Source organism: Apis florea, unplaced genomic scaffold (assembly GCF_048593485.1).
Source record: "Apis florea isolate Af1SG1 unplaced genomic scaffold, ASM4859348v1 contig_3517_pilon, whole genome shotgun sequence".
NCBI lineage: Eukaryota > Metazoa > Arthropoda > Insecta > Hymenoptera > Apidae > Apis > Apis florea.
In genome coordinates this window covers 825,109-843,672 of record NW_028256778.1, presented here as the reverse complement: position 1 = coordinate 843,672, position 18,564 = coordinate 825,109, and the positions used below count along the sequence as shown (strand labels likewise).

Sequence of the window (18,564 nt, the reverse complement as noted above, 5' to 3'; positions counted from 1 at the left end):
ACTAAAAACACATTTATGAATATTAAAATAACTTGAACAATCTGAAAATGACGTTTCATTTGATAGAAGAACAAGTATATCTTTTAATGGAAATAATATAAATGCACCATAATAAAATAATACGAATGATTAAATAATAATCAATAATCTCAATAAATCACGAAAAGAAAAAAAAAGTTCAATGAAAGAAGTTGATCAAAAGCGACGTTTGAATGTCGATAAAGCGGATAATGCATAGCTTTTAATCCTTTAATTTTTTACTACTCGGTCGATAAAGCAAATCGCGACGTAGTGAACAACGAGGTCAGAGCGAGACTACACCCGTAACGATCCCGTGTTTGAATTCAAGGTTTTCGCGGAAACGAAGTATGAAAGATGCTAGTAATCGTTTGGAATCGTGGTCATCCGCGTCGTTGTTGTCTTTCATCGTCGTACCAAAAGCAAACGTATGGCAACCTCGTCAACCTCGATACGCCTTCGCCAATGATAAGATAAAGGTTAGCATGTATACGTTTCTCGTGAAATCGCAGACGTAGGCGTTGTTGTATTTCGCTTTATTCGTGTGCACTTCGATCCTTGCGTTCGCTTCTGATAATGCTTTTTCTTTCTATGCATTCTTTTTTTTCTTTTTCTCTTTTCTTTTTCCTCTTTTTCCTTCTTTGTCTTCACGATATCGTGAAAAAGCGAATGAATTGTGCAAACGAATGAATCGAAGAATCTCGATGAAATGAGAGTTTCTTTTTGCGAGGTTAGCCTGGTCTACAGGTATGCGCAGGTATGCGCGAGTAGGCGCCATCGTGTGACCGCCCACGGAGAAGGTATATTTCTGCATCCGTACGTGAGCAAACGATGCGACTATGACGCTTAACCTATGTATATGTATATATATATATATATATTGTTAATCAAGGCTGTATCTTTTGGTATCATCAAATTCACATTGCATTTCATTTTTTGAAGTTTTCAGATTATAAAATTTAATATTGAAAATATAATAGAATGATGGAATTCTTATGTGCATATATGTATGTAATCTATTACAATATATCTGTGTGATTAAAGTACAAATACACAACATATGCGTTCACATACACAGAAGATAACGTATACAATGCAAACAGCAATGGAACTATATGCACTGGTGCACGTGTGGCGCTCTCCCAGTTAGCATGTACATAAATAAACTTCAGTTATAAACTCGGGTCTGCAATTTTAGTAAGTGCCACTCTTCATTCTGGACCAAAGAGCTTAAATACATACTTAATTACTGTTATTCTTTTATATCATTTATGACTAATTATTATACTATAATGTATATTATTTTAATACTTCTTCCTCTAAATCTGATTGTATGATATCCATAAATATATTTGAAGATAAACTTAGAAGATATAATTGGTCGAATAAAACAACAAAACAATTTGATAGAAATTCGCTTGAAACGTGTTGTAATAAATACATAACAAACTAATATTATACATTGAACAGGAGCCAATTATATGAAAACATGAACAGTTTCAGCTCAGACAAGACTTAATCAATCGTTTGAATAAAATAAGTATCATAGACGACAGCCTGTCTCGCCAAGAACCCTTGAAAGATACCTCTATGTTCAACTAACAGACAAGAATAACGGAAAGAACCGTCTAATGCGTTTTTTGCAAAGAATTACGACTGTAACGCCCTTTTCTTTCATATTTCGCATTCTCACGTGGCTTTTGCCGCATAAGTAAGGTAGGTAAGGGCCATATGAGTAGTATATGGTACACAGAATTCAAAGGTGAGGTGTCGCAAGTCAAGGCAGTGGTAAATAGAAGCATACTTATCTCGCTCACTCTTACTCTCGATCCGTTAATTCTATCCTTTGTCTGTCGTTTGCACACATACCCACAGAACAAGCACAAGTGCGTGAAAAGAGAGCAAGGAAAGCGAAGGCTACAGATCCCAAGCAAACGAACATGGAGGAGAAAGAGGGAAAGAGAATGGTCGACGTACATCATTTGGGCGCCGAGAAGTCTGGCGCGACCAGGCCAAGCCAGGCCAGGCCAGAGGCGCGTCTCTGGTTACGCGACCATTTGGGGCGCCAAGCATGGAGCGCCGAAGAGGTGAAAGGAGCGGGAGGAAGAACTGATAGAAGGGAAAACCATAGGAGAGCAAAGAAGAACAGAGAAGAGGACTCCAGACTAGTAGAGACGAAGGTAGGCGTTCGAGCATCGTCGTGTCGAGCTTTGAACTGTGGAATCGCATAGGGCGGCATTGTGGAAGGAGAAAGAGGGGAAATCAACGAAGGGGCCCCAGCAGGCTACATTCCAGCGGGACGCGAGTTTTCAAACATGGCTACCCACGTGAATGTAGGTCCACGACCGATCGTATAACACGCACACATGTGCGACCTTACAAACTACAAGATCTCCTCTTTCTTTCTCTTTCTTATTCTTGTTTCTCTTCGTTTCGCCTGTGTAATCTGTTCGGAACGATTCCCTCTCATAACGTGCTCCTTCCCCTAATGCCTGCTCCGTCACACGCTTATACTGACACTAACCCACAGAATCCCCTTGCCCCTTTACACCATCGGGTTGTTCGTTTCTCCTCTCCCCTCACAGCAACCCGGACGGCCCGTCCGACCGAGCTGGCGACACCCTGTCTGGCAAGACCGGCCGACGGACAAAGGAGGGGGAGCCTGGCCGCTGCGTTGCCACGTCCTCGGACTTCGAGCTGCACCTACCTTCGGCCTCAAGGACAAATCCGATGAACGTGTCAGCCGTCGTGGCGTACTTAGGCGACTGCCGGTCTGCTACTGCTATGCCTCTTACCGATATTCATGATCGCTCGTTCTCTTTGATGAACGGATAGAGCTTGATTACGATTAAATAAAGGATTTGATTGCAAAAAGTTTGACGATTGACATTCCATAAAACGAAAGGAAATGAAACCTCGTTCTTTTTATAACGAGCATAAAATGCCAAAATGATGATATACACTTATAAAACTATGCGAAGGTCAAATTATATTCAGTCAGGTATCCTCTCGCCACAACGTTTGTAGTTGTCAGATGTTATTTAGGAAAGCTTGGAGTCGGTATAATCGACGGAGCGAGAATAACCAGCAAGATTCTTAGAAATGCAGTAGGGTGCTCCTTCGTGGAACGACAGAAGGATCGGACGGGTCTCAGTTTCTGCTGGTGGCGCGAATCGTGGAAATTTACGAGGCCTCGGTTCGTTTCTTTCTATGCGAATTGTCTCGCTCGCTCTTATTTCTTCAAAGTATATAGTTACTAACACGCGGCTTGCGTCATTGCTCGCAGGTCTCTCCACGTCCGTATACGTTGCGGCCTACGTGCGGCTCAACGATATGGCAACCGCGCGTAAAGCTAAACATATTAACTGTCGGCTCACGCCACAAAAACAACATGATCTCATTCCACTACGTATGTATATGCAAGGAACGTGTGATCCGCATGCACGCTTCGAAATCTCATTCAGAGATAACTAGAAGTGGATAAAAGCATTCGAGAAATGAAAAATAAGAACAGGACGAAAAGTATGAATAACCATCCAACAGTGACTCGGTAACGGTAAGTCGGTAGAATGGTCTGGTAATAACCAGCAAAGAACAATACAGATCGCATTACCCCACTGGGGCTATAATAGGAATGGCTCCTCGACCCTAGGAGATTACCAATACCAGCAAAGTTGACACGGCCACGGGTATTTTTCCTGGAAGGCAAAATCCCCTTACCTCACCGGCCTTTCCCCTTATTCGATGCCAATAAAACTTCCTAGACGATGGTCGCCGAGTTGGCGCTCGTCTACGGCAAACTTTCAAGAATCGTACCGTATGCGAAGTCTGACGTAGGTCTTCAACGATTTAACCTAGATAACACGCCTAATCTCAGCCACACGAGAAAACATCGTAACTCGAGTCGTGTTTGCTATTCTTTTAACGCTCCTTCGATGGGTTCGATCGCGATTCAATGAACAGAACGAAATTCAGCGTAGCATATGCTATCGTAATACCGAGAAGAGGCACGGTCAAGTCGCTAGGAGAAAGGCGAGCAAAAATCACGGCTCCATGCTGGCTAGCGCGGACCGAGAGTTGGTAGGCAGCGAGCGAGCGAACGGGCAGGCAAGCAGTCAGACGAGCACAGCAGACAATATGGCGCCGAGAGCGTCGTCACGCTGGCGTGACGTTTCCCGCGCGCGTCATTAACGGAAGTGAGCACACAAAATGGCGGAGTTTTACGGAGCTGAGGTGTGAAAGGGAGGATAGAAGGCGAGAGAGTGTGACGGGGGGAGGGGCGGGTGGGGCGCCTACGGGTGCGGGCAGTCAGGCAGGATGACGAGAGACATAGAAAGAGAGAAGTTGGTGGAGGTTAGGTCGGTGGCGCAAAGAAAGAAGAATGACTAGTGGCCGGCGGCGGTGGACTAGCGCCTGTGCTACACGAGTGGGATGACGTTGAGGGGAGCTTGCTGGATAGAGAGAAAAGAACGGAGAATTGATTGGTCGTAACGTGAAGAAAGAAGGAACGAGAGTACGACTGAGTAGGAAAGTAGGGGAAGTACGGTGAGAGAGTGTGGCCGGGAGTAGGAGAGCGCGCGGCAAGGGGCGATAGAGTGAGAGAGCGAGCTGGTGGCCCGAGAGGGGAAGGGAAAGATCGTTTCAGTGGGAAGCAGCCGCAGTCCGCTAGTAGTAGTGGGGATGAAAATTAGTTACGGCATCTACCAAGACCTAAAAGGAACTCCGTGCGCGGCGCGACCAGGCCACTTCGTGCAATGTTACGCGTTAAGGTACCCCCGTACGTCGCATCGTTAGCAGTGCCCGGTTTCGAAGCTCATCGTCGTCATCGTCGTCGTCGTTCTCGTTCTCGTGTTTGACGTGACGATCATCGTCACGGTGCGAAAAAGTTCGGTGTGTGAAAATATACGTTATGGCTCATGGCGTAAACGAAGTGCTCAGTGAAGGAAGCACGGTGAAAATGGTGCATCAAAAACAACAGCAACAGAATCCGAGGAAATCGGTCGGTGTGATGGGAAGTAGACGGATATTCGCGCCGGCCTTCAAGCTCAAGGTTCTCGATTCGTATAGAAACGACATCGATTGTCGTGGAAATCAACGAGCCACCGCTAGGAAATACGGGATTCATCGACGTCAAATACAAAAGTGGTTACAGTGCGAGGATAATTTGAGAAATAGTTGTGCCGAGACTGGAAATACCGGAGTTGTCTCGACAGCGGTGATCTCTCCCGTGGGTGTTTCCAAGCCGGACGGCACCGTGACGGAAGCCACGGGGCCTGCCGTGACTCCAGCAGCGCCGGCCTTGAACCTCAGCCTCGCCAGACTGCACGGCGACGAGCTGGCTACACAGCAGGGGCCCCCACCTCTTCTTTCTCATCCTCCTCATGGTGGTTCATCCTCTTCGTCCCAATATGTTTCCCAATCTGGAACGGCGCCGGTTTTATCCGTTCGTCTTGGTTATCAAGAATATTCTGTCAATTCAGAGCACAGCATCATCCTCGTCGGGAAACGGACGATCGAATACAGGTAACGGTGGACGTTCAGGGTTATTCGGAGGCGCGCGCGGATCAAGAACCAAATTATTACGTTCTAAATTCGAACGGTCAACGAGGGGAACTCGATAATTTCGATGGTCGGAACGAGGCGAAGGTGTACGAGACCCTGACATCGTATCGAGTACCTCTTCAACAAGAGCATCGTTTCGGTAACGAAAATGAAATCATCGTAGGAACATCCTCGTTGCATCGGCATCGAGCTTCCTCGCCTATGCACCATCGATCTCAGCAAAATTACGGGGACGTAGATTCGTCAATGGACGGGAAATCGTACGGTTTGTTGCTAGCGCCGTCGATGATAAAGACGGAACGAGCGAGCCCAGACTCGGCGGCGACGCCAGGGCCGTGCGAATCCACCAGTTCCCCCGGTGCCCCGACAGTCTCGCTCTCGCCCGTTTCGCATTCAGCCAACGGCACCGGATTCAGCTCCAGCTCCAGCTCCAGCTCGGCTATGTCCGTTCACTTCGATTCTCCACGGCCCTCCGCGAGCCCGTGCTTGCACGTGCACGAGCATGAGCACGCACACGAATCCGCACACGCGTCACCAACACCGGATTCCGAGAATCCGATCTCGTCCCTGCACCGTTCGCACCAGAGAGAGTCGAAAGAAACGACAATAACGATTCATATCGAGGAGAAGGGAACCGAGGACGTTGCAGAGGAGACGGAAAACGGTAAGGCGGTGGTGAAGAAAGAAATTCAGCTCGAGGAAGAGGTGGCGGTCGGCGAGGAGGGAAGAGAAGCTATCGTTGCATCCTCGTACGTCGATTATCAACGACCACCTGCTGCTTTCCCGACACACACAGATTCGTGCCCGGTAAGCCCCGCGAACGATCGAGAAGGATACTCGTTGCCCCCGAGTCCTCGAGGGCCGACCAGCTCCGGTAGATCCAGCACCAGTTGCTCCGACAGCGAGATGGATCCACTCGACTGTTCCTCCGCCAATCAAAATTCGTCGAACGATCTCACTCGTCGGCGATCATTCTCGCTAAGGTTCAAGCTGGACGTTCTCGACGCTTTCCACAGGGACGTCGGTGTGGCGGGCAATCAACGCGCCACGGCGAGAAAATTCGGCATCAATCGGCGTCAAGTACAAAAATGGTTGGGCCAAGAGACAGAGTTGCGGGGCGAGATCGCTCTTCGCGGAAACTCGAGGCAGAGGCTCGGCCCCATCCAGGATGCCGCTTCCGGTGACTCACCGGTAGATCTGAGAACGTCGAACTACGTTTCCAGCTTATCGCAAGATCGAATCGAAGTCGAGTACGAGCAATCGCCTCCTTATTGCTGCGATGTTGGTTCTTCGCAGCATCTTCCATATTACCAACACGCAGGCACGGTCGATGTATCTTGCGAGAACGAGCCTGTCGTTTCTTGTAATCTTTCATGCTGCATGGACGGCCACGCCGTGACACCGGTTGCCTCATGCTATCAGGAAGCCTCCTTAAGGGGATCTTGCTACTCCGACTCGCAGACCAGATTGTACTGTTATTCCCCCCGAGAGTATTCGTCTGAGATCACCTCGGTTTCCGAACACTCGGAAGAACTGTCCTCACCGTTAAAGAGGCAATATTGCACTCTTTCATGCTGTTACGAGACTTTATCCTCGCCGAAGAGACTCTGTCTAGAGATCGAAGATCAGATCAGGACGAATTCCTGCCAAGAAGTGCCTCCTCAGGAAATGCCGCTTTGTCTCGTGAAGCCAAAGAGGTTCGTCGACGCAGCTGCGTCGAGAACGGAGCCTGTGACGAGTACCGTGCCGACGCCACCGGCGTCCGTCGCGCCTCCGCCCTCAGGATCGACGATCAAGAAGGATGCCATTCTGTTCAAGCCTTATTTGGACAATCCCGTGAGCAAACCGGCCAAAGAGCAGACGGTTCAAAGGGGTTTGTCTCCCGTCAGTAGCCAGAATATCATTAACAACAACAACAACAACAACAACAACAACAATAATAACAACAACTGCCAAAATATTTGCAATTTGAACGAAGGCAGGGGTCATGACTATGCTCTAGAATTAAGCCTGAGATTGCCGGTATCCTGGAGAGCTCATCCAAGTCCGTACGAATTCCCACAGGTTAGAAGTGCGTTCGTTAGGTATCCAGCAAGTCCTCATTACACTTAATTGGAAAACTTGTTTGATCCTCGATTTCGCGAAACGGAAGTTTCGAACGTTTCGAATTCTTTGTTGTAAAATCAATCGACACCAAGTGCCAAGAAATCGATATTTGAACTCGAAAAAAAATTTTTTTAATCGATCGTCGTTGATATTTAAATTCGAGAAAATGAAAAACGAAACCGTAATCCGGATCAAGGATATGAAATCGATTGTTAGATATTCGATGGTCAATAAAAAAGAGAAAAAATCCTTTTAAAAGGATTTACTCGAGCAGGATCGATTGGTACGTGATCTATGACACGTCGTACGCCACGTAAGCGTTTATCGTTTCCTCGATCGTCGGCGTCGCGTAAAACATGATAAAATTTTAATCGGCCATTAGACAGTACGTGGAAAGAGATTATACACACGGTCGCGTCTTCAGTTTTTTGCCATCCTTTAACTTCTTTTGATCTGATTTTTTTTTCTTCTGTCATTCTTCAAAGTTTCTTCAATCCTTTCCTTTCCCTTCTCTCTCTGTCTCTTTCTCTTCTTCTCTCCTTCTCCCCTTCTCCATGAAAATTCATCATGATGAAATATTTTTCTTGGAGAAATTTTTCTCATACCGTCTTATCATCGAGATTAGCTCGTTCGACGGCTATCGGCTAGGCCGTTTAGAGGTCGAGTGTATTGGCTATAATTATAGAATTATGTCAGCCTCTAAATGATAACGATCACGATGAAAACTCGGTAGTGTAGCTCATCATCGCGATTCGTTGCGTAATCGCTTTTATAAATTTCGAGGAAAATGCTCGATTCGTAACTATAGTTTTTCCTTTTTTTTTTGTTCTCGTTCAATGATTTTTCAATCTCGATTCGTCGTTGATCAAACCTGAAATAACACATTTGAAATAATTATTTCAGATAATTTGTTATATATTGTAAAATGTTACTTCAAATAATATTATTTATTTGTACGATACAATATAATAATTTCTATTTAGTATTATATTTTGACGATTATTTTAAATGATTACCCCTTATTTCAATGTCAAATAAAATTTTACATACCGTTTTGGCATTGGAATTTTCCACGAATCATTATTATTGATCATCCCATTTCGCGTCCAATCGAGGATCAAATCAATTAGATATCGTTTAATTGCTCAAAGAATTTCTTCCATACGCGCATCCGTGGCCCCATGCACGGTGCACAGCAAGTATTACGACAGGGTTTCGTCTCCATTTTTCCTCTCTTTTGTTTTCCAGAACCTCTCTCGCCTCTCGCGATTTTCCCTCAAGTCTCACATTTCCTTCCTCCTCGGTCGATTATCTGTAAATATGTAAATAGAACGACGCAGGAGGATCAAACCGATCGAATCGTAATCGATTAATCTAACGAATTGTTTTGTGTGGCTCGGTTCGATCCTCTCGCTCGAACGGCCATTCATGGATATTTTTATATCGAGTTTTTCGATCACGAGGAAGAAGGGAAGGGACGAAAGGTCGAAGAAGGAGAAGTGCGAGAAAATTCATATGACCGCTTCTGTTCGAGGCCTTCGCCATTCGTGCCTTTCTTCTCGCTGGTCTTATTTTGCTAGATCAAACGCGTAATCTAATTCTGAACAAATTTACACGTAGATTTATAATTACATAGTTTGTATACAGAGATATATTTTGTACAAATTTGCGCCCTTCGAAGGGCAGTTCGAAGCGACGAATCAATTAGATGTTAAAAAAACTTTTAATATCGGTAACGCAACAATGTAGTTTTAGAAATTTTTATGATATTGATCGATGGATTTTTTGGACATAATCTCCATACGATATTCTCTACGTATATTGTCGATCAGAGATTTGGAATCGTTAATGCATTCTGTAAAATACAATTATTCATAAAACGTTTAAATTAGAGTTCAGTTACTTATATTACTTATTCTGTGCAAACAAAAATGAGCACATTTATCTTATTAATAATGCAAATTTGCTTTTGTCTTAATAATAAACGGTAATAAAGTTGGAATGGAATTAAATTTTTTTGATTCATTATCAGTTAATGTTTTATTTGTAAATATTTTATACGTATGTACGATATAGAAAAGAAAAGAAAAGGGATTTCAAATTTCTGATCAATAGCACGTAAATATATCGATGAGATCTAATGCGAGATTGATCGCGAGGGGAGATTTTTAATAAAGATACACACGATGAGATCGATTCGCAAAAACAGGCGTGCCTTAAACGATATATATAATAAACATTTCATACAGGGACGCAATATTGTTTAATATCGAGTGTTAATACAATTTTAGAATAATAAACTTATTCACAGAAAAAACTACGAGAGAGAGAGAGAGAGAGAGAGAGAGAGAGAAGAGAGAGATGTTCTTAATTATTCTTATAAATTATTCACGCGTTCATATCATTTCCAGCATTCGTTCTCTGATTGATAGAATCCCGGCCAATATATTTCGATTCTTGAGTCGATAATACGTTCATTTTTATCATAAGACGACCATCGAAGCAACAAATCTGATTCATTGATCAAAAAAAAAAAAAAACTCAGAAACTTCTTGTTATGTTTTCTACTTCTGATAATCTATACGCAGCTATCTTCTATTGGAATCGATTGGAATGAGATAGTTGACGCAACGTGTTTTTTTTTTTTTTTTTTTTTTTTTTGGATATAACACTCGTCAAGCCGTGAAAGTTTCCCTCTGGATGGAAAACTGAAAATAACCGTTCCACGAGTGTTCTACGATCCGACAATTGAGCACGTCGCGGCAAAGAAGGGCAATTTTGTAAATTACCATCGCAGACAGAGTAGTTACGTCAATGTTTCAATATTCAGGCTCAATCGAGCTCGTTCCAAGTGCGACTAATCTCACGCGTTGCGACAGCATTATCGGCCATCGAGGATGCGCTCGCAATGAATCGTGGCACGCGCTAGTCGAACAATATTTACCTGGACGTTTGCCTTATATATGTACACGAGTGGAATAACAAATAATAAATTCCAATTGAAGCAAATTTTGTCGAATTATACATGGATTTATTTCTGTGTTTCTGAATTTTTCGAAAGCAATGATTTTTTCGGCAAATTTTTGATCTAAAGAACGATTAATCGACTTCTAGAATCGGAAAGAATGGGAGAAGAAACCATATTAACCTTGTTCGCGTTCACCAATAGAGTCAAGGTGGCAATGTACAATAAAATATAGCGTAATCTTAAGCCATAATGAATTACATAATGCCATAACAAACGTTTTACATAATAAACGTAGCGTCGAACCGACTGACGGAAGAGCGAGAGAGAGAGAGAGAGAGAGAGAGAGAGAGAGAGAGAGAGAGAGAGAGAGAGAGAGTGAAAGAGACGAAGGAAGAGCGTGCTCGATAGCGCGAGAAATAAATGCGTGCATGTTTTTTTACGTGTGTATCGGCGCGCACAGTTTTCGTACGTGCGTATACGAATGTGTTCCGTGTGCACAGCCCATAAGAGTCTATTAAACGAGGCATAAAACATTGTATAAGCAATATTTTTTAAGTGCATCAAACTGTGTGAACGGAAGGTGAGGAGGAAGGGCGGGGGTATGAAGGGAACGAACGGTTGGTTCGAAGTGGTGGGGAGAAAAAACTTCGTGGGCGAGCCCCCACATTTTAAACCCACGTGTAGGCAGAGAACGTACATACATTATACATACACACATTATACAAATATACAATTAATTATATATAAGCATAATGCTCGCGTATGTACAAAAAAAATTTATATATAGCGTTGATAGATAGAGAGAGAGAGAGAGAGAGTGAGTTTATATATATACATATATATATATATATATAAATGTGTATACATAATTATATTTTAATACGATCAAGTTGTAGGAACGAAGCGCCTGAAAACTCGCCCGGTGCCTTTTAGAGATCCGCTCGTGCCTTATATCTTTATTAATGCGAGGAAGAATCAAGGACCAAATGTTTCGCGTCCTTAGAACGAGCTACGTATATTTTTACGTCCTCTCCGAGGCGAGAAAAAAAGCGCTGCTCTTGGCAAGGATACGTTCTGCGTAAGAGAACACCGGTGACTCGTCCAACCGTGTAATAATATCAGTATTGAGACTTATTCGTTTATTTATTGGTCGCCATTTCAATAATTTTCTTTCCCTTTCTCGTTTTCCTATCGAATAAATCAGATCGGATCGAGAACGAACTATATTTCTTTTTCTTTTTTTTTTTTCGCATACATATTTTCTATTCATCTATATTTTCAATTGTTCTAATTTCGTTTTAACATTTAATTCGTGTTTGTAATTCATAAATTATACGAGTAATATATGAGAAATTGTCGAATGTGAACTCATTCTGAGGGTTGATCGAGACCAAGAACGAACAAATTCGAGTTTCCTCGCCGAGAGAGGCAGCTCAAAGTGTGATAATCGAAGAATCGCTGATACCTCGCCTCTAAGGCTTATCTGTGTCTTTTTTCTTTCCTCTCTTTGTGCGGTCGCGGAGATTCTCCGGCGAGCGGTGAACGGTAGCAAGAGCAACGATATTCGATATGTCACGCAATCAACGTGTTTCTCAGTTCGTCGGCAAAATTCGCCCAATTACAGCATATCCGTCATATTGTGATTTATCGAGTAGCAAGAGATTGAGAGGGAAAGAGACTGAATTATTCAGAGAGAAAGGGATAGAATGATCGAGAAGCAATCTTAATGTACGGAGAAAATAGATATCATCAACGTTTTTTTTTTTTGTACGTTCGAAAAATAAAAAAAAAACAAAAATTATTGTATTAAATATTGTATTATATATACACGCGTAGATTATGAGAATTTGAGAGAAAATATAAGAGACTATTTTAAAAGAAATCTGTTTATTATTTTTCATTCTGTCGTATACACATATTAATGTGGCATTTTTTTCTTTAATCTTGCACTATATTTATTTCCTTTATCGAAGATTTGCTTTTTTACTAGACAATATTTAATATATCTAAGAACGATTACATTTTTCTTATATTCTTAGTAAAAAAAAAAAAAGGCTGTTTTTATCAAGATATATTATTGAAATAAAATCATTTAAAAAGTGATCGTTAAAGTTATATGTTATTTGAAATAGTTACGTGTCAATTTATTTAAATAGATCAATGATTTTTAAATATTTTTAAAATATTCTAATTTCTAATTTTATTGCATTATTTGGTTTTTATATATTTGTGGAAAGAATCGAAATGAGAATAATTGTGAGATTTAATGTAGTGTTATGTTGTAAAAAATTTCTAATTTACAAAACATTTAATTTATTTGTTATTTTAAAAAAATTATTTTGATTTGATTTTCTAATACTTTATATTTTATATAAAATAAAGATATACAAATAATTATATAATATATTATATAGAATAATTAATTGTTCTTTTTGCTATTGAAAATATATTCACATTTCATGTATTTTTTTCTGTCGCTTTAGATAGTTGCAATCATACGAGATTATTCGATTGTGAAAACGTATTTGATTATATGCATTTCTCGGAGGCGCTTACATGCGTGGCAGACTGTGCGTCTCGAGATAACCGAGAGACTGATAATTTAAGAAAAGTTGACACAGTTGAACAAAGACAACTGATTTACAAATTGACTTCAGAAAAACGATGCCGTCTTTGATCTCACTCTTGTTCCATCCCATTAAAATTTATTGCACGACAAAGAAAATATAATTACAAAATACAAATGAGGAAATAAGAGATATATCATACAATTACCATTTTTATATTTCGTCAATATATAAATTTCTTGGTATTTATTTTTTCTTATAATAATAGAGATATAATTTTAATATTTCAAGAAATATTTAGTAATTTATATTGTTCATGTACACTTTTTTAATGATTCATGATTGTTACAAATGAAGAAAGCTTTTAAGAAAAAAAAATGCAAAACGGTATCATTTCAGGTATTGTTTGTCTTTTTTTTTTTTTTTTAACAAAGATATTAATCTTATCTAATGAAATATCTCACTCAGAGAAGAAGCTTGTGAAATAATAGAGCAATATATTTTATTTCAAGTTACGCTAAATTAAAGTTGAAATATCGCGCAATTTTCAAGATATAAACGTTACTCGACTTCACGTTCAAAATTTCTTGATATTCTGCAATACCGACGATGAATGTTTTTCATTTGCCCTTTAAAACGAGCTCGTTTTCATGACGCTTTTAACTTAATTCTGTCACATTTGAAAGAGAATATAAGATAAGCGCAAACCAATTCATAGAAACTCGTGCTCTGAAAGTAGTCATGTTAGATGCACACATACAATTATACGATTTATAATCGATGCAACCAATGCATTGTTTCCGTTATCGTGGCTGATTGGTAGTATTCATTGGATTGACGATTGCACACGTACACGCTAAACTTTCTAAGCACGCAAGTCAACTTACGCACCGTGCAATTGCACTCCATCAACTATGCACTTGAATTGTCGATAAATGACATAAAAGATGGTATTTAAAGTTTGGTAGCTTTTTTTTGAATGCTAAATATTCGTTCATTTCTTAAATTATATACATGATCATTAATCACTGTTAAAACATAGAAAGACATTATATAAAAAATGAAAATAAATTACAGTTCTTGCTGAATGTTTCTTTGAACTTAAGGAGAGGTTGAAAAAACTTGCGCGAGCAGCTGCACACGTGCATATGACGCAACATATTCATATGTATTTCAGTTATACACTGCAGCTAATTGAATTGGAATATGCAATAATTACGGCAGAAACATAATGAATTTTATACAGCGGATCTATTTATATGAATTATATTTAAACGATGATTATAATAATCGATTAAAAATCGTAATATGCTAAATAATTATGAAAAATAATTCTCGATTATTTCGTATTTACGAAAGATCTTAACATATTGTATATTATAGAAATTCATATTATCGACAGTGAAAATACAGTTATACTAATTTATCGATATTTCTTTGAAAGATTATTAAATATCTTATCATTGTTGTATGCATTTCCTTAATGCGCAATTAGTTTAAAATCATTCGATATAATTAAAACTATAATAAAAAGGAATAACAAGAAAATAAAATCTGCGATAACTTTGTTTATATATTACGTTCATTGTAATTGTTAATTTTTGATGTATTAAAGAATAAAAAACATTTATCGAATGATCTCTATATTAAATCGCAATAACGATACTATTCGTTTCTATTGAGGCCACCGCGTGCGTGCAAAGCACCTTGAATCAAAGTATGACTGATGCAACGCTTCAATCAACGCCAATAAATGTCACCAACTGGTGCAATGCAATTAGGAAGGGTACAGTAGGGCATGCAAACAAAAATTTACAACAAAATTATATATTTATTTTTAACATATAATTTTGCAAGTAAATTCTTTTAAATTAATGTTAATTTTGCACCGATTAAATTAATTTAAAATCCAAAGCAATGTACTTCTTTCTAAATATTTTCGAATTTAAAAGACAACATAAATCATTACTTACAATGATAAAAAAATTCATAATAGGATACCATACGTCTGGCGTTCTCAACCGGAAATTCGAAAGGGATACCAAAAAGTTTCTGGCTCTATTCCAATAGGCGAATAACGTGTCTTCTGTTTGCAAGTTAAAGATCAACGTGACGACAAAGTCTCAAGTTTCGTTGATTATTCTTACGGTGTACTTCTTGTCCGTCCGCCGATATCATCGGACAGTGCTTATAAATTGCAAATAATCTTCGAAAACACGATCCAGGTCTTTTTTTTTATCAACGATCTTCTGTTATCTAGCTGAAAAAAATATCGTGATTAATTTATCGTCATATTTATTATATCTTTTCGAAAATAATTAGAGCCAATTGGTAAAGTCGTCTGTAATCATTGAAAAGAAAAAAAAATAATTTAAACGATTAAAAAAAAATTTAATATTAAAGACAAAACAGAAAAAAAAATAAAGTTTTCTTTAGAAGAGATAATAAAAATTGAGATTAAATAATAAAATAAAAAAATAAAAAAAAAACGAACGAACAAAATAAGAAATATTAATTCTGAAAGAGGTGAGATAGTATTTACTGCGTTGTGAAAGTCCAACCAGAGTTTATTTTTACCCTAGACAAATGTGTGCATTCTCTTCGACATTTCTCTTGCTCGTTCTTGTTTTCCCGTTCTTCTCCAAGCATATCTTTTTTGCTTTGTTTTTCATTTTATTTATTTTTTTTTTTCGTAGACATTGATACAGAATCTTCTTTAGTTAACAGTTTTGCTGGTATGTTGAATATAGGAATCTTTATTCCGATCGATGATAGTTAAATTAAAGACTACAATCAAATGGATGACATTTTAATTCATAAATTGATATGTGTTACAGGTATAGCAAACGAAAGAATAATTGTAAATGACGGAGCGATATGAATCGCCGGAAGTGAAGATCGTATTGTCTAAGGAAGAGATTCACAAGAGATATCAAGACATATCTCTAATCATATATAAAGTAATTATTTATTTATAATACACAAAATTTATTAATAAAAAATATTATATTTAAATTGTAATTAAATACAGAAACAACAATTTTTAATAATATCTTTTCTAAATTTAGAGACATTTTTTAATGTACAAATTATGTTTTAACAATGTGTTGCATAGAATTACGTACATTTTTCGAAGTTTTAATTAATTAATTTTTGTGATTTATTTTAAATCTTTGTGTTACAGGAACAAAGTAAGAGAGAAGTGAATTATTTAACTTTTGGAACGAGCCGCAGAACGATGGAATACAGTAATTACGGAAATCATCCCGTTATTGTGCGGAGACCAACTGGCTCTTTGACAACTCGCAATGATGAAAACATATCTTCCCAAATACTAAGGATATATCGAAAGCCTCGAGATAGTTGTGCAATAAATTAGTTTATGCCTCAATTATGGTTTTTAATTTTAAATTAAATTGTCGATTATTTATTTATTTTTGGCATTTTTAATATTTAATTCTCCTTCATCTTGTCTTTCGAAGTATACTATTAATTAATTTTCATTACCATTAAAATATTCACATTGATTTTATGTCGAATATAATGTTTATATATCTAAATGATTTTTAAATATTTATATAATTATATTTATACAATATATTTTCTTCCTGATACATTATTGTTAGTTAAATTACAATTTGATTGATCTATGATAAATGTGGTCCGATATCGATCCAATCTTAATAAAATTCGACGTTGCAATTGTGATAAAATTTGCATACGTTCGTGCATTACAAGAATATAAGCAACAGTAAGCGTTTAATCATTATTTTCTTCAGGAAAAATTAGAGTGTCATTTATGACTTTGTATAAAATAAATAAACATGGGACAAAGCACATAAAAATTAAAAAGATCCATCATAAAGGGATCTTAATTAGAAAGCCAGTTATTTACTGACAAGAGAAAATAGTACTGAATTCACAATTTGTAGAATTTTCATTGATAATTAATCAACTGGCTATTTCAATTTGGGTTATGATGTCACAACTAAATGTAAAAAATTATCAGGATAACTCAAATGTTCTGACATCCATTGAAGAGGTGTTTCTAAAGGTGGGGTAATACCATGAGTAAACACTGTAACTATAAAAAACATAAATAAATGACACAATACTTAAAAAATAAATATAAACAAAATATTTACTTACTATTTTCATTATCTGGAAATACTTCATTCAATAAATGCCTCAATGTTTTTCTTTGACCTTCTTCATTGACAGGTTTTACAAGTTTTTGTACATATTTATCCTCACTTGTATAACATCGAAATGGTATGTATTTAAAACCTTCCTCTATGTTACTAGCTTCCATAAGTTTTCGATTCACAGACCAAAATTGATCAAACTTATCATTCAATAAACCAGACCATAATTGATTGTGATCTTTCTTTTGCATACTAGATACAACTTGCCCTCTGTGCTTTAGTACATCTGCTTCTTTAATACATGAGAGAAAATATGCTTCCACTACTTCTCTAAAATTTAAAGTTAATTAAATTAAGTATTCTATTATAAACAAATATTAAATTAAGCTTCTATATTATTTACTTGTTTTGACAGTGCATCAGAACATTTTCTGGAAACCTATCAAAGTGGACAACAATATTCCAAGGTAATTCAACATCGTTAGAATAAATATCCAAAAGAACACCAATTGGATAATGCCATTTTAAGGGAATACCATTGAATTCTAACCACATTTCATGTTCTTGCTTACTGTCACTTTGTATATGTCTTATAAAATGCTTTCGTATCTAATTAAAAAAACATATAAAAATGGTAATTAAAAATTATAAATACATTTATTACTGATAATCTTTTATTTGTATTATTTACCTTATCTGTGCAGAGTGGAAAATAACTTAACCTAGGCACCATAAGATAAAATGGGTCAGGTCCTTGCAATTCACAAATTTCCTCAGAATCAAGCGTAAAACAAACAGGAATTTTACCATCCCAAATTTCTCTTAGTACCTCCCTGTCATTCGCCATTATGAATACAACGGCAAGTAGTGTTTACTCTAATTCATTCGGATTTTTAATAACAATTGAGTATCTCCTAGAAGGTTATGTTTTTCGTCTGCTACAAGAATTGAATATATATTCAGATAATGTCTACAATGATAACATGAAGCAATCGATATGTTAGAAATTGAATATATATTTTAGTAGTTATAGAGTTTACAATTTTTCTCTAAGATGGCGTTATATACTTAAAAATTTATAATCGGTAATTTAGAAATTTACTCACTGAGTTGATAAAATTTCTTAATTAATAATACAAACATAGATTTAATATTCATTTTTTATTCTAGATCTTTGGAACACATGTTTTTTTTACAT

General features: G+C 38.0%; 3 protein-coding genes across 9 annotated transcripts; 2 read left to right on the top strand and 1 right to left on the bottom strand.

The window, feature by feature from the left end:
• The first annotated feature begins 298 nt into the window (after positions 1–298).
• Positions 299–16,655, top strand: LOC116415322 (uncharacterized). Of its 7 annotated transcripts, none has more exons than XM_086913912.1 (3): positions 299–497; positions 1,894–2,198; positions 2,604–2,892. In XM_086913912.1, exons 1-2 carry the CDS (start codon positions 369–371, stop codon positions 2,107–2,109), a joined length of 345 nt encoding a protein of 114 aa, XP_086770038.1. In that variant the 5' UTR covers positions 299–368; the 3' UTR covers positions 2,110–2,198; positions 2,604–2,892. The 7 variants fall into 7 exon arrangements, with proteins under 7 accessions (XP_086770038.1, XP_086770039.1, XP_086770041.1 ...); XM_086913913.1 differs by lacking the exons at positions 1,894–2,198; positions 2,604–2,892 and adding exons at positions 16,059–16,181; positions 16,406–16,655 and having other exon boundaries at positions 404–497; XM_086913915.1 differs by lacking the exons at positions 299–497; positions 2,604–2,892 and adding exons at positions 16,059–16,181; positions 16,406–16,655 and having other exon boundaries at positions 2,119–2,198.
• LOC100866751 (uncharacterized) lies at positions 4,565–8,665 on the top strand. The gene is given in 4 exon segments (XM_086913911.1): positions 4,565–4,800; positions 4,803–4,881; positions 4,884–5,500; positions 5,503–8,665. Coding segments are annotated over 4 exon segments (2,988 nt in total). The 5' UTR covers positions 4,565–4,698; the 3' UTR covers positions 7,693–8,665.
• Positions 16,209–18,421, bottom strand: Atg5 (autophagy protein 5). The gene is made up of 4 exons (XM_003698597.3): positions 18,058–18,421; positions 17,770–17,975; positions 17,371–17,696; positions 16,209–17,305 (listed from the first exon to the last, which is right to left on the bottom strand). The coding sequence occupies exons 1-4, from the start codon at positions 18,211–18,213 to the stop codon at positions 17,196–17,198; spliced, it is 798 nt and encodes a 265-aa protein (XP_003698645.1). The 5' UTR covers positions 18,214–18,421; the 3' UTR covers positions 16,209–17,195.
• Between the last annotated feature and the right edge of the window lie 143 nt (positions 18,422–18,564).

Excerpts from the sequence above, each read along its gene's own strand:
- Atg5 (XM_003698597.3), bottom strand. The coding sequence starts at position 18,213 with ATGGCGAATGACAGGGAGGTACTAAGAGAAATTTGGGATGGTAAAATT. Across the intron at positions 17,697-17,769 it reads CTGATGCACTGTCAAAACAA|AGAAGTAGTGGAAGCATATT; the intron begins GTAAATAATATA and ends TTTAAATTTTAG. Across the intron at positions 17,306-17,370 it reads ATTTCCAGATAATGAAAATA|TTACAGTGTTTACTCATGGT; the intron begins GTAAGTAAATAT and ends TGTTTTTTATAG.
- LOC116415322 (XM_086913912.1), top strand. The coding sequence starts at position 369 with ATGAAAGATGCTAGTAATCGTTTGGAATCGTGGTCATCCGCGTCGTTG. Across the intron at positions 498-1,893 it reads TCGCCAATGATAAGATAAAG|AACAAGCACAAGTGCGTGAA; the intron begins GTTAGCATGTAT and ends ACATACCCACAG.